The sequence below is a fragment of the Somniosus microcephalus genome, unplaced genomic scaffold (genome assembly GCF_052327205.1).
Source record: "Somniosus microcephalus isolate GS21.2 unplaced genomic scaffold, FLI_Smic_1.0 scaffold335, whole genome shotgun sequence".
In the NCBI taxonomy this organism is placed as follows: domain Eukaryota; kingdom Metazoa; phylum Chordata; class Chondrichthyes; order Squaliformes; family Somniosidae; genus Somniosus; species Somniosus microcephalus.
Genome location: NW_028225522.1, coordinates 226,844 through 250,425, shown reverse-complemented (window position 1 = coordinate 250,425; position 23,582 = coordinate 226,844). Strand labels below are relative to the sequence as shown.

General features: G+C 47.9%; 1 protein-coding gene across 1 annotated transcript; it reads left to right on the top strand.

Moving 5' to 3' along the window:
- The first annotated feature begins 16,166 nt into the window (after positions 1–16,166).
- On the top strand, positions 16,167–17,054 carry LOC147081825 (uncharacterized). Its single transcript, XM_085980653.1, has one exon. The coding sequence runs from the start codon at positions 16,167–16,169 to the stop codon at positions 17,052–17,054; it is 888 nt and encodes a 295-aa protein (XP_085836779.1).
- The last annotated feature ends 6,528 nt before the right edge of the window (positions 17,055–23,582 follow it).

Genomic DNA, 23,582 nt, shown 5'->3' with positions numbered 1-23,582 from the left:
TGTAAAAACAGTTCACAGATTCAGTCTCTGAGGAGGCCTCCTGATCCGAGACGGATAACGCCTTTCAGGGGTCTCTGGTTCTCGTTGCTGGGGTGACTCATCTAGTTGATCCCCTATGGATAGGACATCATCATCAGGTATATTCACTTCTGAGGTAGATGCTTCAGGTTCACTAACTTCCTCCACGGTTGTCTCTGTCGTAACCATGGGCTCGACCCTTGTTCTCGATCCCACCAGTTGGTCAGCATGACGTCGCATTACATTTTCACCAACATCTACCGTGTACATCAGGGGTCCTTGTCTGGCCTGAATTGTTCCAGATTGCCATTTCTCGTTTTTATAGTCCCTGGCTAACACCGGTTGTCCTATTTCAAAACTCCGAGTGGGCTTGTTATTGATATGCTGGAACTGTTTGTTTTCGACTTCCCTCCGCACATTTGGTTTTAACAAGTCCAACCTGGACCGCAACCTCCTGTTATAGAACATCATGGCAGGACTTTGGTTTGTTGTTGCATGGGTGGCGTTTCGATATGCCAGTAGGAAATTGTCCACCTTGTGTTGCAGTGGAATCTGATCTTCGCTCATGGCCTTTATTGCCTTTTTGAACGTCTGTACAAACCTCTCGGCCAGCCCATTCGTAGCTGGATGATATGGGGCAGAGGTATAATGTTTCACCCCATTCTTCTTCAGGAATTTCTGGAATTCCTCTGACACGAACTGTGGTCCGTTGTCAGAACATATTTGCTCTGGCAATCCATTTCTTGCAAATATCATTCTTAGCACCACGATCGTCTTCTCCGAGGTAGTGGTAGTCATTTTAATCACTTCTGGCCATTTAGAATGTGCGTCCACCGCAATTAAAAACATGGAATCCATGAATGGACCAGCAAAGTCAATATGTACACGTTGCCATGGGGTTGAAGGCCATTCCCATGGATGCAGCGGTGCAATTGGAGGTGCATTTTGGACTTTTTGGCACCCTGAGCAGCTTTTCATCAGATCCTCTATCTGTTGGTCGATACCCGGCCACCACACATAAGCCCTAGTAAGGCTTTTCATCTTGACTCCCCCCAGATGACCTTCATGTAGTTCTTCTCTCTTAACTTAGGAGGGATAATCACACTTGTTCCATACATCAGTGTTCCCTGACAGATGGACAGCTGTTCTCGTCTTGCTGAGAATGCCGGTAACAGTGGATCACCATGGGCTGGCCATCCCTTTACTGTCAATTCGTAGACCCGGGACAGTGTCGGGTCGTTCCTAGTCTCCCTTTCAATATTTGCATTGGTGACAGGTAAACATTCGATGATGGTCAAGTGAAATAACTCCACCGGGTCAACCGTCGGTGCCTCCTCCTCAGTAGGTAGTGGCAGGCGCGACAGCCCATCAGCATTACCATGCTGCTTTGTACCTTTGAATTCTATCTGATATTGATGTGCTCCTAGGAAAAGGGACCATCTCTGGAGCCTCTGTGCTGTCATCACCGAAACACCCTTCTTAGGGTTAAAAATGGATACCAACAGCTGGTGGTCTGTCAGCAGTGTAAACTTCTGGCCCTGCAGGTAATGATTAAACTTCTTTACTCCCCACACAAGGCTGAGAGCCTCCCTATCTATCTGAGCATAGTTGCGCTCAGCGGAGGTCAATGATCTGGATGCAAATGCGACTGGCCTTTCCAAACCATTTGGCAACTTGTGTGAGAGTACTGCACCAATACCATAAGGAGAAGCATCACAAGCTAAACGAATAGGTAGCGTTGGGTTGAAGTGAGCCAACACTTCCTCTGAGGTGATCAATGCCTTGCTTTTGCGAAAGGCCTTCTTACAGTCCTCGCTCCACTTCCATGGTACTTCTTTCTGCAAAAGAGCGTTCAGCGGGTGCAGCACTGTGGATAGATTTGGCAGAAACTTATGGTAATAGTTAATCAACCCTAGGAACGACCTCAACTGGGATACATTTTCCGGAGCGGGAGCCTTCACAACAGCTTCGATCTTGTCAGGTAACTTGTGCAGCCCCTCCTGGTCAATGACATGACCACAGTACGAGATCCGTTTCTGAAAGAACTCACATTTCTGGCGATTAACTCGAAGTCCATATTCCTTCAATCTGGTGAGCACCAGTTTCAAATTTGCAAGGTGTTCCTCATCGTCATCTCCTGTAATCAGGATATCGTCCAAGTAACATTGAGTGCTTGGAATTCCCTGTAATACCTGCTCCATGGCCCTCTGCCAAATTGCTGGAGCCGAAGCCACTCCAAAAACCAGTCTATTATATCGATACAAGCCTCTGTGCGTGTTGATTGTGAGATACTGGCACGACTCTTCCTCAACTTCCATCTGTAAGTACGCTTGCGCCAGGTCTATCTTGGTGAAGTGTTTCCCGCCAGACAATGAAGCAAAGATATCCTCAATCCGCGGAAGCGGATATTGCACCGTGTGAAGCACCGGATTAACCGTGATCTTGAAGTCTCCACAGATGCGGACCTTCCCCGGTTCCCCTGGCTTGTTACTCGATGAACGCTTCATGACGGGAACAATGGGCGTGGCCCACTCACTCCAGTCTACCTTAGACAGTACTCCTGAACGTTCTAGCCCTTCCAGCTCAGCTTCCACAGCAGGTCGTATCGCATAAGGTACCGGTCTGGCTTTGAAAAATTTTGGGTTTGCATGTTCTGCAATCTTGATTTTTGCCGTAATTCCTCTCAGTGTTCCCAGTCCCTGTTGGAACACCTCTTTAGCCTCATCCAATATTCTGGACAATCGTTCAGGTTTGACATCTTTTTTTCCGGAATCTACCGTTATTGCTTTTAGGGAGTGCCAGTCCATATTTATTTTCCTGATCCACTCCCGTCCCAGAAGTGGTGGACCTCCCTCAGGTAGTACATATAAGTCCATTCCTTGGTGTTCTTTGCCCTTGTGTACCACCTTGACTTTTATCTTTCCGATGGGGTATACGCTTTGCCCCGTGTATGTCTGCAATACTATCTCCGTATCCCGTAGGGGAATATGTGTGAATAACCTTTTGTAATCTTGCTTATTCATGACCGTCAACGCCAGTCCGGTGTCCAATTCCATCTTCACTTGGACTCCTGCTATCTGAAGTGTGACCCAGATAGTTTGTAGGTCAGCTTCCTTACTCACATTGTGAATTCTCAGACTACCCAGTTCCTTGCTGTTGGAGTCTGAATCCGAATTCTGTTCATCCGAACTCTTCTCAGCCACCTTATGCACCTTTCTGCACTTTTCCTGCGGTGACTTTTTGTTGCTGGTCTTCTTTCCTGACCGGCATACTTTAGCTATGTGACCAAGCTTGCCACATTTTCTACATTCCTGATTTTTAAACCAGCATTGGTTCTGATCGTGTGTTGTCTTTCCACAACGATAACATTTCGCTGTACCCAAAGCCATTTGATCTACGCTGAGTACCGCTGCCTTCAGCTGCATTTCCGCAGTGCCTCTCGCTGCGGCTTCGTGCGATGCTGCAATAGTGACAGCCTTATCAAGTGTAAGATCATTCTCTTCAAGCAGCCGCTTTTGTGTTCCTTCTTTCGACAATCCACACACGAATTTGTCTCTCAGTGCCTCTGTCAGTCTTTCCCCAAACTGACAGTATTTCGCTAGCTTACGCAGTTCAATTAAATACTCCGCGTTGCTTTCCTCTTTCAGTTGCGTTCTCGCATAAAATTTAAATCGTTCTGCTAACATCAGCGGTGTGGGGTTCAAATGATTTCTCAGGACAGCAACAATATTAGCGAAAGCTTGATCCGCCGGTTTAGCTGGTGATAGAAGATGCTTCAATAGCCCGTATGTCTTCGCACCCATTGAGTTTAGTAAGGTTAGTGCTTTATCTTCATCTGATATTTTATTTGCCTTACAATAAATCTCTATGCGTTCAACATCGGGATCGAAATCGTTGATGTTACCACGCTTAGGCATCCTCGCAATCTTCACCGTGATAGAAGGGGTGATCACTGCCTGTTGCTGATGGAAGGCTTCATGTCAGGATTCTTCCTTGCTCTTCAGACCCGAGTCTTTTCTCAGCAGGATGATGAGGGCGGATGCCTCTTCTCGACGCCCGTTAAACTGCCTTGGATATATCTCTGCCGCAGGGTAAGATCGTCATCGTCGCCACTGTTAAGTCTGTGTGTTCTAGTTATTGTTAATAAGAATCACTGCACACAGACCACAAGAGTAAATTCAACAGGTTTTACTAGTCGGAGGTCAGGCTGAACTGCCCAATAAATCATTACACAGCACTTATATACCGGTGTGGTCACCACCGGTATTACAGTATACAGCAGCCAAGATAAAGTAGTGCATCTCTTAAAATAGTTCTCTTAAAGGTGGAACGGTTACATACACCACACTTGTAATAAGGGAACAGCTATAATCATGGGAGATTTTAACTTTCATATTGACTGGACAAATCAAATTGAGCAGGGTAGCCTTGAGGAAGAGTTCATAGAGTGCATTAGGGATGGGTTCCTTGAGCAGTATGTTACTGAACCAACCAGGGGGCAGGCAATCTTAGATCTGGTCCTGTGTAATGAGACAGGATTAATAAAAAAATGTCCTAGTAAAGGATTGTAAGAAGTCACACAACACCAGGTTATAGTCCAACAGTTTTATTTGAAATCTCAAGCTTTCGGAGCGCTGCTCCTTCATCAGGTGAAGTGGAGAGATGCATAAAGTCACAGCTTATATAGTCAGAGAATAATGCCAGATGATTACTGGAAATCTTTCTAACTGCCAGTTATTTCTGGTGGGCTGGGGCCCGATTGTGACGGCATCAGAGGAAGAGGCCCAATCAGGTGGATGGAGGCCGGCCCGGCCTGTGACTGACGGGAGCTCTGACCAATAGGATGAGGGCTGAGGTGGGAGGACTGAACTGGGCCGCCTGGTCCTCCAACCAATGGCGGCGCGGCAAGGGGGTGGGGCGGGGCCTCCTCTCCAGCTCAGGTGCGCTGGGGCCGATTGTGACGCGCTGTCCCCAGGTGAGAGCAGCTCAGTCAGCACAGAGCTGGGGCTGGAATCTGGGAGAGGGGCCGCAGGCAGCGGGCCTGGCAAAGGGGCACAAGCTTCACAATACAAGCTGCTTTCAAATGCACAATTGTTTGCTACAGACAGCCTTGGTCACTGCAAAAAAAACTGTTTAACAATTCATCATAACTCCCCTGCTTTAGGAGAGGCGTAGAGTGCAAAAGCAAGGAAGTTATGATGAAACTGTGTAAAAGACTGGAGTCAGCTGTGGCTCAGTGGATAGCAGAGTCAGAAGGTTGTGGGTTCAAGTCGCGCTCCGCACTGTCGGAGGGGCAGTACTGAGGGAGCGCCGCACTGTCGGAGGGGCAGTACTGAGGGAGCGCTGCACTGTCGGAGGGGCAGTGCTGAGGGAGCGCTGCTCCATCGGAGGGGCAGTACTGAGGGAGTGCTGCACTGTCGGAGGGGCAGTGCTGCGGGAGCGCTGCAGTGTCGGAGGTGCCGTCCTACGGATGAGACGTTAAACCGAGGCTTCCGTCTGCCCCCTCAGGTGGATGTAAAAGATCCCGTGGTGCTATTTCGAAGAAGTTATCCCCGGTGTTTTCAGCCCAATATTTATCCCTCAATCAACATGATGAAAAAACAGATTATCTGGTCATTGTCATATTGCTGTTTGTGGGAGCTTGCTGTGCGCAAATTGGCTGCCACGTTTCCCACATTACAACAGTGACTACACTTCAAAAGTACTTCATTGGCTGTAAAGCACTTTGGGACGTCCGGTGGTCGTGAAAGGCGGTTAAGAAGACAAATGGTATGCTGGCCTTCATTACAAGAGGATTTGAGTAAAGAAGTCTTACTCCAATTATATCTTCTTCTTTCTTCTTAGGCAGTCCCTCGGAACCGAGGATGACTTGCTTCCACATTAAAAATGAATTCTCGGGTGTAAGGGTAAACCGGGAGAGCTTCTTCTCCCCGAGACGGACCCTCTGATATAAAGGGTCGACTGGATCCATGTTTATCTGTAATTTAAACAGAGGTCTGGTCGTCTTCCGAGCTCTTTCCCCTAGAGGAGAGGGTAGAATGGGGGTCTTTAGTGTTAAATGGTTTCACCTGGGTCCATTGCTTCCATCACATACCCATCGGTTCCTGTAGACAAACACACGTATCACTTGTCATTAATACAGTACATGGCCCCATCCAACGGGCCCCATTCCCTTTCTTCCGATAACTTGCGTCATTACTTGTTGACCTATTCTGGGCAACTTGTCTGGTTTAAGTCCAGCATTCTGCCTTTCTAGATCTTTAATCTGTTGTTGGTTCCTTACTTCTTTCTTTAGTGCTTGTACCTCCTGATTTAGTTGTACTAAGTATCGCCTTAATCTATCTTGCACTGGTCCTGGTTCTCCCACCCCTCCAGCCAAATCCTCTGGTAGTCTCATAGCTCGTCCTGTCATTAGTTGATGGGGGGTCCGGTCGTTCATCCTGGGGTGGCTCACAGCCTCATTAGTATGCTGGGTAATAATTCCGACCATCCCTTCCCTGTTTCTTGGATGGCTTTTGTCAGCGCGTTTTTCAGTGTCCTATTTATTCCTTCTACCATCCCCAAGCTCTGGGGGTGATATGGTTTGTGATATTTTTGTGTCACATGTAGCAGCTTACAGATTTATTTCATTATTTTGCTGGTGAAATGAGTGCCGTTGTCTGAGTCAATTTGCAGAGGCACTCCCCAACGGGGTATAACCTCGGTAGCCAATATTAGTGCACCTGTTTTTGCAGAGCAGTCTCGGGTGGCAAAGGCTTCCACCCACCTGGTAAATTGGTCAATTATTACCAGGCAATATTTCTTCCCCCAGTCCTGCGCTAAGGGGCCGGTAAAGTCAATTTGTAAGTTTTCCCAGGGTCCTTGGGGCCTGGGTTGGTTTGCTACTCTAACTCTACATCTCTGTCCTACATTATTCTTGCGCATATTATACAGTGGTGGCAATATTTCGCTACTTCCCGACCCATCTTTGGCCACCACCAGTACTGTGTCAGTAGGTGCAACATGTTACTTCTGCCAGTATGTGTTACACCATGGTATAGCGCCATCAGTTGTTGTCTACAACATTCCGGTGCCACCACCTGGTTACGTGGGCCCCATTTCCAAATTCCATCTTGTAATTGCGCGCCAGCTTGTCTCCATTTCTCCTTTTGCTCCTTACTAGTATTTTCTTGTAGCTCCATTATATTCACTTCCTGTACCCCACTGACTATCATGACCATATTTATTTCGTTTTTGAACGCGTCCTCTGGTTGCATGTCTTCCGCAGCTAGTTTCGCGTCTAGATCTGCATACCTATTCCCCACAGGGGCCTGGTCCTGGGGTTCATAGAAACATAGAAGATAGGAGCAGGAGTAGGCCATTCGGCCCCTCGAGCCTGCTCCGCCATTCAATGAGACCATGGCTGTTCATCCAAATTCAGTACCCTGTTCCTGCCTTCTCCCCATATCCCTTGATCCCTTTAGCCTTAAGAAATATATCCAACTCCTTCTTGAATATATTTAATGAATTGGCCTCCACTGCCTTCTGTGGTAGAGAATTCCACAGGTTCACCACTCTCTGGGTGAAGAAATTCCTCCTCATCTCTGTCCGAAATGGCTTACCCCTTATCCTTAGACTGTGATCCCTGGTTCTGGACTCCCCGACCATCGTGAACATCCTTCCTGCATCTAGTCTGTCTAGTCCTGTTAGAATTTTATAAGCTTCAATGAGATCCCCTCTCATTCTTCTAAACTCCAGCGAGTACAAGCCCAATCGACGCAATCTCTCCTCATACGTCATTCCTGCCATCCCAGGTATCAGCCTGGTGAATCTTCGCTGCACTCCCTCCATGGCAAGAACATCCTTCCTCAGATAAGGTGACCAAAACTGCACACAATACTCAAAGTGTGGTCTCACCGAGGCCCTGTACAACTGCAGCAAGACATCCTTGTTCCTGTACTCAAACCCTCTCACTGCGAAGGCCATCATACCATTTTCCTTCTTACATCTAGTTCCCTTGTCCAGATCATTTATATATATTGTGAATAGCTGGGGTCCAAGGACCGATCCTCGCGGTATCCCACTAGTCATTGCCTGCCACTCGGAAAAAGACCCGTTTATTCCAACTCTTTGCTTCCTGCCTGCCAACCAGTTCTCTATCCAAGTCAATATCTTGCCCCTAATCCCATGTGCCTTAACTTTACACGCTAATCTCTTATGCGGGACCTTATCGAAAGCCTTCTGAAAGTCCAAATACACCACATCCACTGGTTCTCCCTTATTTATTTTACCAGTTACATCCTCAAAAAATTCCAGTAGATTAGTCAAGCATGATTCACCTTTTGTAAATCCATGTTGACTTTGTCTGATCCGGTCACTGTTTTCCAAGTGTTCTGCTATTACATCTTTTATAATGGACTCTTGCATTTTCCCCACTACCGATGTCAGGCTTGCCGGTCTGTAATTCCCCGTTTTCTCTCCACCACCTTTTTTGAACAGTGGGGTAACATTAGCTACCCTCCAATCCATGGGTACTGTTCCAGAGTCTATTGAATTTTAGAAGATGACCAGCAATGCATCTACTATTTCTAGGGCCACTTCCTCGAGTACCCTCGGATGTAGATTATCAGGCCCTGGGGATTTATCGGCCTTCTATCCCATCAATTTCTCTAACACCATTTCCCTACAAATACTGATTTCTATCAGGGTTTAATGAAAGGGAGGAACTATGTTCCCCGACATCGCTGGGCGGTTATTTGTGTCCTCCTTTGTGAAGACAGAACCAAAGTATGTATTTAATTGGTCGGCCACTTCTTTGTTCCCCATTATAAATTCCCCTGATTCTGACTGCAAGGGACCTATGCTTGACTTCACCAATCTTTTTCTCTTCACATATCTATAAAAGCTTTTACAGTCAGTTTTTATGTTCCCTGAAAGCTTACTCTCATTCTCTCTTTCCCCCCTCTTAATTAATCCCTTTGTCCTCCTTTGTTGAATCCTGAACTGCTCCCAATCCTCAGGTTTACTGCATTTTCTGGCCAATTTATATGTCCGCTCCTTGGATCTTATGCTATCTCTAATTTCCCTTGTTAGCCATGGTTGAGTCACCTTTTTTGTTTTAATTTTATGCCAAACTGGGATGAACAAATTCTGTAGTTCATCCATGCGATCTTTGAATGTTTGCCATTGCCTATCCACCGTCAACCCTTTGAGTGACATTCCCAACTCGTGAAGAAGGATCAAGAAGGAGTTAGATATATTTCTTAAGGCTAACGGGATCAAGGAATATGGGGAGAAGGCAGGGACAGAGTACTGAGTTTGGAAGATCAGCCATGATGTCATTGAATGGTGGAGCAGGCTCGAGGGGCCGAATGGCCTACTCCTGCTCCTATCTTCTATGTTTCTATGCTTCTAAAATTGTGCTAGTTGCCCATGCGCTGAGTGTATCCGAGTATTGCTCCAGTGGACGCCGCACGGCTCAATCCGGTGTCTGAAATCACAGGAATCAACTTTCATTGATTTTCTCATCCTCCTCCTATTGCTTGCTCTAAATATACCTCTGCGCTCCTCAGCCGGCTGAGACAATGGCGGTGGCTGTTACCCAGAACGCTCCGCGGGGTAGAATAGGCCCTATCAATGCTGCAGGGGCCTGGTTTGCAGGCGCGGTGTGGGGGCAGGGCGGGTCCCGCGCGTGCGCAGTCAGTGCCGCCAGTCGGGTGATGGCGGCAGAAGGCGGAGAGAAGATTCCGGAGCGGGGAGGTGCAGGGGAGCAATGGAACCAGCGGGGAGGCTTTATAAACACCCGGTGTAGGCCTCAAGCTCCTGAATAAGAACTTACGGGTCCCGCGTTTGCCCCGAGCGGGGCGGCGGCTGTGGGACTTTCTCCCAGTGACAGGCCCGGCTCAACGGCCGCCATCATGAGAGGCCGAGTGTGCAGCGGGGCACATGCGCGGCCCCCTTGGGCCAGGGAGCAGGAGGAGAGAATGTTGTCAATTTCTGTCCTGGACTCTCACTGATGGCTTTTGGAAACTCCTTCCACAGGCTGTGAGAAGGGCAGGATTGACACAGGGAAACTGAAACCAAACTTCACATCAAGAGCTCAGAGAGTCACTCCATTCATCAGGACCTGAAATTCATCGGCCTTTTGAGTGCGGAAGGAGAAATGTTTGGGAGGTAAGTAGCAGGGAGTCCAGTTCTACGGAGTACGGCTTCTACAGAGTACTTAACTCGGGAATTGGGTGAGTGAGTGAATTCGATGAGGTGGGGGTAAGAGGAGCTGCTTGATACATTAAATAAATATATAAACAATTGAGTTTAATTAGGACTGTGGGCTAAGTTACAGTAAAGATCTAAAGCGTATAACTAAATGTAATAAATTAAACAAGGTTATTACCTAGATTAAAAACTATTAATAGACAATTGGGTATTTCAAAACTTGAAAACCTAATTAGTTAAATAAAATACAATAGAGATGGCCGGGCAGGTGATGTGTTGCAGCTGTAGCATGTGGGAGCTGGTGGACCCCAGTGTGATCCACAGCAACCACATAGAGTCATAGAGGCACAGAAGGAGGTCATTCGGCCCATCGAGTCCGTGCCAGCTCTCTGTAGAGCAATCCAGTCAGTCCCATTCCCCGCTCTATCCCCGTAGTCCTGCAAGTTTATTTCCCTCAAGTGCCTATCCAGTCTCCCCTTGAAAACATTGAGTGTCTCCGCTTCCACCACTTCCGTCGGCAGCGAGTTCCAGGTCATCACCACTCGCTGCATAAAAAAGTTTTCCCTCACATCCCCCCTGTATCTCTTGCCCAAAACCTTAAATCTGTGTCCCCTAGTCCTTGTACCATCAACTAGTGGGAACAGCCTTTCCCCGTCCAGCCTATCCAAACCCGTCATAATCTTGTACACCTCTGTCAAATCACCCCTCAACCTCCTTTGCCCTAATGAAAACAAATCCAGCTTCTCCAACCTGTCCTTGGAGCTAAGATCCCCCATCCCCGGAACCATTCTGGTAAACCTCCTCTGCACCCTCTCAAGGGCCTTCACATCCTTCCTAAAGTGTGGTGACCAGAAGTGTCTGCAACTCGAGGAACTTCGGCTCAGAGTTAGAGTCATAGAGTTATACAGCACAGAAAGAGGCCCTTCGGCCCATCATGTCTACACCGGCCATCAAGCCCTGTCTATTCTAATCCCATATTCCAGCACTGGGTCCGTAGCCTTGTATGCTATGGCGTTTCAAGTGCTCATCTAAATGCTTCTTGAATGTTGTGAGGGTTCCTGCCTCTACTACCCTTTCAGGCAGTGAGTTCCAGATTCCAACCACCCTCTGGGTGAAAAAGTTTTTCCTCAAATCCCCTCTAAACCTCCTGCCCCTTACCTTGAAACTATGTCCCCTGGTTATTGACCCCTCTACTAAGGGGAAAAGTTCCTTTCTATCTACCCTATCTATGCCCCTCATAATTTTGTACACCTCAATCAGGTTCCCCCTCAGCCTTCTCTGCTCTAAGGAAAACAACCCCAGCCTGTCCAGTCTCTCTTCATAGCTGAAGCGATCCAGCCCAGGTAACATCCTGGTGAATCTCCTCTGCACCCTCTCCAATGCAATCGCATCCTTCCTATATTGTGGCGACCAGAACTGCACACAGTACTCCAGCTGTGGCCTAACTAGCGTTTTGTACAGCTCCATCATAACCTCCCTGCTCTTATATTCTATGCCTCGGCTAATGAAGGCAAGTATCCCATATGCCTTTTTAACCACCTTATCTACCTGTCCTGCTGCCTTCAGGGATCTATGTACATGCATACCAAGGTCCCGCTGATCCTCTGTCCTTCCTAGGGTCTTACCATTCATTGTGTATTCCCTTGTTAGTCCTTCCAAAATGCATCACCTCACACTTTTCAGGGTTAAATTCCATTTGCCACTGTTCTGCCCATCTAACCAACCCGTCTATATCGTCCTGTAGCCTGAGGCTTCCCTCCTCGCTATTTACCACTCCACCAATTTTCCTGTCATCTGCGAACTTACTGATCATACCTCCTACATTAATATCTAAATCATTAATGTACACGACGAACAGCAAAGGACCCAGCACCGATCCCTGCGGTACACCACTGGACACAGGCTTCCAGTCACAAAAACAACCTTCGACCATCACCCTCTGCCTCCTGCCACTAAGCCAATTTTGGATCCAATGTGCCAAATTGCCCTGGATCCCATGGGTTCTTACCTTCTTGACCAATGAGTCTAGGTCCGGATCAGTCATGGCCCTGTGGGTAGCGGAGCGGGCCCAGGGGCCGTGTAGCCTGATCCTGCTCCTATTTCATGTGTCTAATTCTGTTAGATTCAGGAGATGGTTCTGTGATAGTGGATTGGCGGTTAGGGTCAGATCAGCCATGATCTTATTGAATGGCGGAGCAGGCTCGAGGGGCCGATTGGCCTACTCCTGCTCCTATTTCTTATGTTCTTATGTAATCTCCCATGTGGGACTTTGTCAAAAGCCTTACTGAAGTTGATGTAGACTACATCAACTGCACTACCCTCATCCACACACCTAGTCACCCCCTCTCAAAATTCAATCGAATTGGTTAGACATGATCTCTCCCTGACAAAGCCATGCTGACTATCCTTGATTAATCCTTGCCTCTCCAAGTGGAGACTAATTCTGTCCCTCAGAACTTTTTCCAATAATTTCCCGACCACTGATGTTCGGCTCACTGGCCTGTAATTCCCTGGTTTATCCCTACTGCTACCCTTCTTGAATAATGGTACTACGTTAGCTGTTCTCCAGTCCACTGGCACCTCCCCTGTGGCCAGAGAGGTTCTGAAAATTTGTGTCAGAGCCCCTGCAATCTCCTCCCTTGCCTCACCCAGCAGGCTGGGATACATCTCGTCTGGGCCTGGGGGTTTATCCACTTTTAAGCCTGCTAAAACCGCTAGTACCTCCTCCCTCTCGATGCTAATATGTTCAAGTATATCACAGTTCCCCTGCCTGATTTCTATGCCTACATCGTCCTTCTCTATAGTGAACACAGATGCAAATATTCATTTAAAACCTCACCCACATCTTCCGGCTCTACGCACAGATTGCCACTTTGGTCCCTAATGGGCTCTACTCTTTCCCTGGTTATCCTCTTGCCCTTAATATACTTATAAAACACCTTGGGATTTTCCTTTATTTTGCCTGCCAGTGTTTTTTCATGCCCTCTCTTCGCTCTCCTAATTTCTTTTTTAAGTACCCCCTGCACTTTCTATACTCCTCTCGGGCTTCCACTGTTTTTAGTCCTTTGTATCTGCCAAATGCCTCCCTTTTTTCCTAAACCATTCTTGTATATCCCTTGACATGCAGGGTTCCCTGGGTCTGTTGGTCCCACCCTTGACTTTTACGGGAACATGTTTGTGTTGTACTCTCACTATTTCCTTTCTGAAAGATTCCCACTGCTCCGATGTGGATTTTCCTACAAGTAGCTGATCCCAGTCCACTTTGGCCAGATCCTGCCTTATCATATTAAAATCGGCCTTCCTCCAATTTAGAACCTTTATTTCCAGTCCATCTCTGTCCTTTTCCATGACTACCTTAAATCTCACTGAATTATGGTCACTGCCACCAAAATGCTCTCCTACTAACACTTCCACCACTTGCCCGGCTACATTCCCTAGAATTAGGTCCAGTACCGCCCCCTCTCTTGTAAGACTTTCTACATGCTGCCTCAAAGAGCTCTCCTGGATGCAGTTGATGAGCTGGAGTCTGAGCTTCGGACACTGCGATACATCAGGGAGGGAGAAAGTTTCCTGGACACTTTGTTCCAGGAGGCAGTCACACCCCTTAGGTTAAATCCTTCAGATTTGGTCCGTGGTCAGGGACAGGAGGGTGTGACTACGAGTGAGGCAGGAATGGGGATCCAGAAGGTAGCATTGGAGGAGCCTCAGCCCTTGCACTTGTCCAACAGGTACGAGGTTCTTGCAGCCTGGGTGGGCGAGAGCAGGGACTGCAGGGAGGATGAGCAAACTGACCACAGCACCGTGGTACAGGGGGCCATTCAAGTTGGAGGAGTAAAAAGGAATGTAGTAGTGGTAGGGGACAGTATAGTTCGGGGGATAGATACTGTTCTCTGTAGCCGAGAGCGTGAGTCCCGAAGTCTGTGTTGCCTGCCCGGTGCCCGGGTTAAGGACATCTCCTCTGGGCTGGAGAGGAACTTGGAGTGGGAGGGGAAGGATCCAGTTGTCGTGGTCCACACAGGTACCAAGGACATAGGTAGGACTAAGAAAGAGGTTCTACTGAGGGAGTACGAGCAGCTAGGGGCTAAATTAAAAAGCAGAACCACAAAGTAATCTCTGGATTACTACGTGAGCCACGAGCAAATTGGCATAGGGTCAATAAGATCAAAGAGTGGCTCACAGATTGGTGTGGGAGAAATGGGTTTCGATTCATGGGGCACTGGCAGCAGTACTGGATTTGCTGATGACACAAAGATAGGTCGGAAAGTAAATTATGAAGAGGACATAAGGGGGCTACAAATGGATATAGATAGTTTATGTGAATGGGTAAAGATCTGGCAAATGGAGTATAATGTGGGAAAATGTGAAATTGTCCATTTTGACAGGAAGAATAAAAAAGAATCATATTATCTAAATGGTGAGAGATTGCAGAGCTCTGAGATGCAGAGGGATCTGGGTGTCCTAATGCATGAATCGCAAAAGGTTAGTATTCAGGTACAACAAGTAATCAGGAAAGCTAATAGAATGTTATTGTTTATTGCGAGGGAAACTGAATACAAAGGTAGGGAGGTTATGCTTCAGTTATACAGGGCATTGGTGAGACCACATCTGAAGTACTGTGTACAGTATTGGTCTCCTTATTTAAGGAAGGATGTAAATGCGTTGGAAGCAGTTCAGAGAAGGTTTACTAGACTAATACCTGGAATGGGCGGGTTGTCTTATGAGGAAAGGTTGGACAGGCTAGGCTTGTATCCGCTGGAGTTTAGAAGAGTAAGAGGTGACTTGATTGAAACATATAAGATCCTGAGGGGTCTGGACAGGGTGGATGTGGAGAGGATGTTTCCTCTTGTGGGAGAATCTAGAACTCGGGGTCACTGTTTAAAAATAAGGGGTCGCCCATTTAAGACAGAGATGAGGAGAAATTTTTTCTTACAGACGGTCGTGAGTATTTCGAACTCTCTTCCTCAGAGGGCGGTGGAAGCAGAGTCTTTGAATATTTTTAAGGCAGAGGTAGATAGATTCTTGATAAGCAAGGGGGTGAAAGGTTATCGGGGGTAGGTGGGAATGTGGAGTAATCAGATCAGCCATGATCTTATTGAATGGTGGAGCAGGCTCGAGGGGCCGAGTGGCCGACTCCTGCTCCTAATTCATATGTTCGTATGTAACCTGTGCAGCAGCTGGGGCCTGAAAATCAGCTTCATTGCCCCTGGGCTGGGAAAGGGGGACAGGAGGCAACATTCTCCCTCTTGCCCCTTTCTACACTCCTTTTACAGGGTTTTAGAAGTTGAGCATTTACAGCCAGGAAGCTCAGACCGAACATCACGTCAAGAACAGACAGAGTCGCTCGATTCATCAGGACCTGATTCAGTTGGTCTTCCAATCTGCTGGCACACCAGCGAGTTCACACTGATGAGAGACCTTTTAAATGTTCTGAGTGTGGGAAGAGCTTCAAAATCTACAAGTACCTGAAGCAACACCAGTGGCTACACACTGGGGAGAGCCCATTCACCGGCCCCGTGTGTAGGAAGGGATTCACTCAGCCATCCGCTCCGATGGCACATCAGCAAGATCACACTAGGGAGAGACCTTTAACCCGCTCCGTGTGTGGGCAGGGATTAATTGCACCCTCCGTGCTGCTGAGACACCAGCTTGGCCACACCGATGAGAGACCGTTGACCTGCTCCGTGTTTTTGAAGCGATTCTGTCATTCTGACACCCTCCTGAGACACCAGCTTGTTCACAGTGATGAGAGACCGATTAAATGTTCTGACTGTGGGAAGAGATTTAAAAGGTCCCAGGATCTGAAGAGACACCAGCTGGAGAGAGCAGGAGAGATTCTGTTCACCTGCTCTGTGTGTGGGAAGAGATTCACTCGGTCCTCGAATCTGCTGGCACACCAGCGAGTTCACACTGGGGAGAGGCCGGTGAAACATTCCGACTGTGGGAAAAGCTTTCAAATGTCCCAGGAGCTGAAGGGACACCAGCTGGAGAGAGCAGGAAAGACACCGTTCACCTGCTCCGTGTGTGGGAAGGGATTCACTCAGTCATTCATCCTGTTGAGACACCAGCGAGTTCACACTGGGGCGAGGCCGTTCACCTGCTCTGTGTGTGGGAAGGGATTCACTCAGTCATCCAACCTGTTGAGACACCAGCGAGTTCACACTGATGAGAGACTATTTAAATGTTCTGCCTGTGGGAAGAGCTTTAAAACCTCTGGGGATCTGAAGCAACACCAGCGAGTTCACTCCGATCAGAGACCATTTACATGTTCTGTCTGTGGGAAGAGCTTTAAAAGCTCCAGGAATCTGAACGGACACCAGCGAGTTCACACTGGGAAGAGGGCATTCACCTGCTCCGTGTGTGGGAAGGGATTCACTCATTCATCCAACTTGTTGAAACACCAGCAAGTTCACACTGATGAGAGACCATTCACCTGCTCCGTGTGTGGGAAGGGATTCACTCAGTCATCAAGCCTGGTGACACACCAGCGAGTTCACACTGATGAGAGACCATTTAAATGTTCTGTCTGTGGGATGAGCTTTAAAAGCTCTGGGAATCTGAAGGTACACCAGCGAGTTCACACTGGGGAGAGACCATTCACCTGCTCCGTGTGTGGGAAGGGATTCACTCAGTCATCAAGCCTGGTGACACACCAGCGAGTTCACACTGATGAGAGACCATTTAAATGTTCTGTCTGTGGGATGAGCTTTAAAAGCTCCGGGAATCTGAAGGGACACCAGCGAGTTCACACTGGGGAGAGGCCGTTCATCTGCTCTGTGTGTGGGAAGGGATTCTCTCAGTCCTCGACTCTGCTGAAACACCAGCAAGTTCACACTGTTCTGTAGTGCAGGGCCCTGTAGAAAGCTGGGGTGACATGAACATGGAATGGATGAATGTTTTATAAATTCTTGGACTGCTGTTTAATCTTTAAGACTGTTGTGCTGATGATTCCCTTCTTTTGACTGTTCATGGTGTTACATAGAATGTACAGCACAGAAACAGTCCATTCGGCCCAACTGGTCCATGCCACTGTTTATGCCCCACACCCACCCTACTTCAATTAACCCAATCAACATCTCCTCCCATTCCTTTCTCCCTCGTATGGCTTCCTCATAAATGCATCTGTGCTGTTCACCTCAACCACTCCTTGTGGTAATGAGTTCCCCATTCTACCACTCTCTGGGTAAAGATATTTCTCCTGAATTCACTACTGGATTTATTGGTGCCTTTTATATTTATAGCCCCCTAAATATGATGAGATTCTGTTAAGCTGACCAGTATGTTGTTGTACTTTGTCTTTTTCTGATGAATGAAACATTACTGAGCCCCTGTACCCGTGTTATGGGATGAAGTGCCAGACAAGTGAAGGCACAACGTCTGGGTGTGAATCTGATAACCACACGGACCGTGTAGGTGTGATAACCAGACGGGCTTGTGGTTATAGTCTAGTCACAGATGGACTAAATTCCCTGAATTAGCAGGAGTTCAGGAGGCGGTCAACAGACGGGTCCAAACAATCCCATTTCCTGAGCGGTAACCAAGCTTGTGTCTAAGAACAGGCCACTTAAGCCATTGTCAGTTGGAACAGACTCGAGAAGGTCGCGCACAAATCCACTGTACTTCTATTCTCCAGATTGAGGGAATTATCACCCGATCTGTGTTATGCAGCGCTCTTAATAAAGCCTGGAGAGACAATTTGTGTTCTTGTGAGCTTGATTATCTGGTATCCGAAACCCTGGGACTCCTGATCATTAGAGTCAACCTCAGTGTGTGGAAAGGGATTCCCTGGTGTATCCCACCCGCTGACACACCAGAGTGTCCACATTGTGACTGCGGTGGGTCAATTCCACTGTTTCCTGTAAACCTGTTTTTAAAATCTGAGCCCATGTGTTCTGAGCCAAAGAGGCTGGTGTCCAATGAGGGGAATAAAGGCCCACAGCCTCCCCTGGCCCCGGGCCCTGAACAAGGGACTGGAGAAACTCGCTGCCCTGTGGATCAGACAATCAGCCGGCGCAAGTCCCGCTCCTCAGGCTCCCCGATTAGTTGGAGGATCCTTTCAACCAACCTGTGCAGCAGCTGGGGCCTGAAAATCAGCTTCACTGACCCTGGGCTGGGAAAAGGGGGACATGAGTATGGGTACCGTACCATAGTGGTTATGCTACTGGACTAGTTATCCAGAGGCCTGGACTAGTGATCTGGAGAAGTGAGTTCAAGTGAGAAATATATCTAACTCCTTGAATATATTTACCAATTAATTAAATATATTCAAGAAAGAGTTGGATATATTTCTTAAGGCTAAAGGGATCAAGAGATATGGGGAGAAGGCAGGGACAGGGTACTGAATTTGGATGATCAGCCATGATCTCATTGAATGGCAGAGCAGGCTCGAGGGGCCGAATGGCCTACTCCTGCTCCTATCTTCTATGTTTCTATGTTGTTGATTACATTGCTGAGTTCTGTGGCATATCCTCCCACTCCTTTCTCCCTCATGTGGCTTCCCCATAAATGCATCTGTGCTATTTACTCCTTGTGGTAGCAAGATCCACATTCTCACCATTCTCTGGGTAAAGAAATTTCTACTGAATTCCCTTCTAGATTTATTAGAGACTATTTTAAGTTTGTGGCCTCATAAACATTGAGATTCTGTTAAGCTGACCAGTATGTTGTTGTACTTTGTCTTTTTCTGATGAATTAAACATTACTGAGCCCCTGTACTGGTGATATGGGATGATATTTTTTATTCGTTCATGGGATGTGAGCTTGGAGGTGGTGTCCACATGTGCCTGCTGCCCTTGTGCTTCGAGGTGGTAGAGGTCACAGGTTTGGGAGGTGCTGCCGAAGAAGCCTTGGTGAGTTGCTGCAGTGCACCTTGTAGATGGTACACACTGCAGCCGTGGTGCACCGGTGGTGGAGGGAGTGAGTGTTTAAGGTGGTGGATGGGCTGCCAATCAAGCTGCATTGTCTTGGATGGTCATAGAGTCATAGAGTTATACAGCACAGAAAGAGGCCCTTCGGCCCATCATGTCCGCACCGGCCATCAAGCCCTGTCCAGTCTAATCCCATTTTCCAGCACTTGGTCCATAGCCTTGTATGCTATGGCGTTTCAAGTGCTCATCTAAATGCTTCTTGAATGTTGTGAGGGTTCCTGCCTCTACCACCCTTTCAGGCAGTGAGTTCCAGATTCCAACCACCCTCTGGGTGAAAAAGTTTTTCCTCAAATCCCCTCTAAACCTCCTGCCCCTTACCTTGAAACTATGCCCCTTGGTTATTGACCCCTCTACTAAGGGGAAAAGTTCCTTTCTATCTACCCTATCTATGCCCCTCATTATTTTGTACACCTCAATCAGGTCCCCCCCTCAGCCTTCTCTGCTCTAAGGAAAACAACCCCAGCCTGTCCAGTCTCTCTTTATAGCTGAAGCGCTCCAGCCCAGGTAACATCCTGGTGAATCTCCTCTGCACCCTCTCCAATGCAATCACATCCCTCCTATAGTGTGGTGACCAGAACTGCACACAGTATTCCAGCTGTGGCCTAACCAGCGTTTTGTACAGCTCCCTCATAACCTCCCTGCTCTTATATTCTATGCCTCAGCTAATGAAGGCAAGTATCCCATATGCCTTTTTAACCACCTTATCTACCTGTCCTGCTGCCGTCAGGGATCTATGTACATGCACACCAAGGTCCCTCTGATCCTCTGTCCTTCCTAGGATCCTACCATTCATTGTGTATTCCCTTGCCTTGTTTGTCCTCCCAAAATGCATCACCTCACACTTTTCAGGGTTAAATTCCATTTGCCACTGTTCTGCCCATCTGACCAATCTGTCTATATCGTCCTGTAGCCTGAGGCTTCCCTCCTCGCTATTTACCACCCCACCAATTTTTGTGTCATCTGCGAACTTACTGATCATACCTCCTACATTCATATCTAAATCATGAATGTACACTAGAAACAGCAAAGGACCCAGCACCAATCCCTGCGGTACACCACTGGACACAGGCTTCCTGTCACAAAAACAACCTTCGACCATCACCCTCTGCCTCCTGCCATTAAGCCAATTTTGGATCCAATGTGCCAAATTGCCCTGGATCCCATGGGCTCTTACCTTCTTGACCAGTGTCCCATGTGGGACTTTGTCAAAAGCCTTTATCCACATTATAATGCATTTGCCATGCATCTGCCCAATCACCCAACCTGTTCAAATCATACTGGAGTTTTTGGGCATCCTCACAGCACACACGCCCACCCAGCTTTGTGTCGTCTGCCAACTTGGAAATATTACATCTAGTTCCCTCATCTAGATCATTTATATATATTGTGAAAAGCTGGGGTCCTAGCACGGATCCCTGCGGTACCCCACTAGTCACTGCCTGCCACTCGGAAAAAGACCTGTTTATTCCAACTCTTTGCTTCCTGTCTGCCAACCAGTTCTCTATCCAAGTCAGTACCTTGCCCCCAATCCCATGTGCTTCAACTTTACACACTAATCTCTTATGCAGGACCTTATCGAAAGCCTTCTGAAAGTCCAAATACACCACATCCACTGGTTCTCCCTTATCTATTCTATCAGTTACATCCTCAAAAAATTCCAGATTAGTCAAGCACAATTTACCTTTTGTAAATCCATGTTGACTTTGTCCGATCCGGTCACTGTTTTCCAAGTGCTCTGCTATTACATCTTTTATAATGGACTCTAGCATTTTCCCCTCTACTGATAGGCTTACCGGTCTATAATTCCCCGTTTTCTCTCTACCACCTTTTTTATATAGTGGGGTTACATTAGCTACCCTCCAATCCATGGGCACTGTTCCAGAGTTGATCGAATTTTGGAAGATGACCAGCAATGCTGATCCTTGGATCATATGCTATCCCTAATTTCCCTTGTTAGCCATGTTTAAGTCACCTCTTTTGTTTTATTTTTATGCCAAAGTGGGATGAACAAATTCTGTAGTTCATTTCTAGGGCCACTTCCTTAAATACCCTCGGATGGTTTCGAGCTGCTTGAGTGTTGTTGGAGCTGCACTCATCCAGGTAAGTGGAGAGCATTCCATCACACTCCTGCCTTGTGCCTTGTAGATGGTGGAAAGGCTTGGGGGAGTCTGGAGCTGAGACACTCGCTGCAGAATTCCCAGCCTCTGACCTGCCCTTGCTGCCACAGTATTTGTGTGGGTGGTCCAGTTAAGGTTCTGGTCAATGGTGACCCCCCCCAGGATTGTAGAGATTAGGCCATTTAGTAGCTGGTCTCCAGTCTTTCAAATAATCAGGACCAACTGCAAACCAGTATGGTGGGCATATTGGCCTAGAAATTGGGTTTTGGCTTAGCCAGGGCTTTAGCACCGGAAATTCGTGCCGGCGCTAAGTCCCCTGCGCGTGCCAAAAATTCAGTGGCGCCGCGCCCAAACGGCTGCCGGCGCTACTGAAGGGTCTTAGCGCCTGGAAAAGGGCGCTAACTGCCGTTTCGCGCCGCAATTCCGGCGCTGCGGCACCCGATGCGGTGCGGCAGGCTGGGGAAGTGCAGGCCTCCTCCTTCCGTTAAGGAGGAGCTGCCTGCACCCGGCCGCGGCCCACGCAAATCTGCTTAAAAATGAGCCCGGCACCTCGGACAAGTGCCGGGCTTGCATCTGTTCCGGGGGCGGGGGGGAGAGAAGTCCGGGGAGGGAGCTGCGGGCAGGCGGCCGGCGGGAAAGCGGCCGGCCGCCACGGGGCCTTTAATGCGCCGGCGCTAACTGCAGTAAGGCACCTCTGACAAAACGCTGGTTGCGGCTGCCACGGGCGAGGCGGCCGCAACTCAATTTCGGAGTTCGGGCGGGTTACCACGGCAACCGGGACGCTGCGCACACCGATGACGTCATCGGTGCCGGCGCAGCGCTACCGGAGCAACGCCGATTTAGGGCCCCAGGGAATTTCACTACTGGCCATAACTCCGGCGCAAGGCCCTCTAGCGCCTCAAATGAGGCACTAAGGCTACTGAATTTTCAGCCGTTTGTGTTTAATCAGAGTTTAAGACGGAATATAACGTGCTGGTTATACAGCAAAAACATACGACCGTGACAAGCAGCTGGTACTGGTCCCCATTGGACAGACGGCTGGTGTGCGTGAACAGTTCTCTGGTTTACGGCCTCTCTCTCTCTCTCGAACCTCTGATGGTGAGTGTGGGATCACTCTCAAAAGAACGCTTGACCAGCCCAACTTCTGCTCAGCTCTCCCCTCCACCGTCCATGTGGGCAAGCACTCGGGGGGTCACTTTTATTCACTTTTTAGGGGTGGGCCTGAGGCCAAGTTATTGACAAGACCATTTAACCTATCGAGGTTCCTCCAAAACCTCATCACCCAATGACAGCTCAAGTTCTTTGTCTCGATTCTTGGATGAAAGCCCTCCCCAAAAGGGTCTCATTGATTCACCCAATTTGTCTTGTTGTTTAATCTTTCTGAAGGTTATTCCTTTGGAACTTGTGTCTTATCTCTCTTGTCTCTGTCCTCCTTGACCCAGCAAGTACAAGGCCGGACCCAGTCCCTCTTAATCATGGCCCCAGCCAGAGCTGTCACACATTAGCCAGTCGCTATCTCACTTCCATTTAGCAAATGGCCCATTCTAAGGTGGATACCTTAGCATCCTCAAATTCCTTTCATTCTATCTCTTTTCCTAATTAACTTTTAATTATCTTCGCAAGCAGTTCTGCTAAACAAATTTCAAATTCTATCTGTGGAGATTATAATATGGTTATTAGTAACAATGGAAGAAACATAAGTTGGGCCTTCACTGGCCAAATTAAAAATACATTAACAAAGTCCAGACCCTAACTTACAAACAACAGATATAACAGGCAATGCCATCCGATGGGCCCCCGTGTGGAATGTTTGTGCTTCACCTAATCTAACAGATTAAAAAGACTGTCTCAAATTCTAATGCAAGTCATAGAGTCAGAGTCTAATGGCACAGAAGGAGGCCAATCAGCCCTTAGACTCCGTCCCAGCTCTCTGCAGAGTAATCCAGTCAGTCCCATTCCCCGCTCTATCCCTGTAGCCCTGCAAGTTTATTTCCCTCAAGTGCCTATCCAGTCTCCCCTTGAAAACATTGAGTGTCTCCGCTTCCTCCACTTCCATCGGCAGCAAGGTCCAGGTCCTCACCAGTCGCTGCGTAAAAAGTTTTTCCTCACCTGTATCTCTTGCCCAATACCTTAAATCTGTGTCCCCTAGTCCTTCTCCCATCAGCTAGTGGGAACAGCCATTCCCTGTCTAGCCTATTCAAACCCATCATAATCTTGTACACCTATCAAATCACCCCTCAACCTCCTTTGCTCTAATGAAAACAAATCCAGCTTCTTCAACCTGTCCTTGAGGATGAGTTCATTGAGTGTATTAGGGATGGGTTTCTTG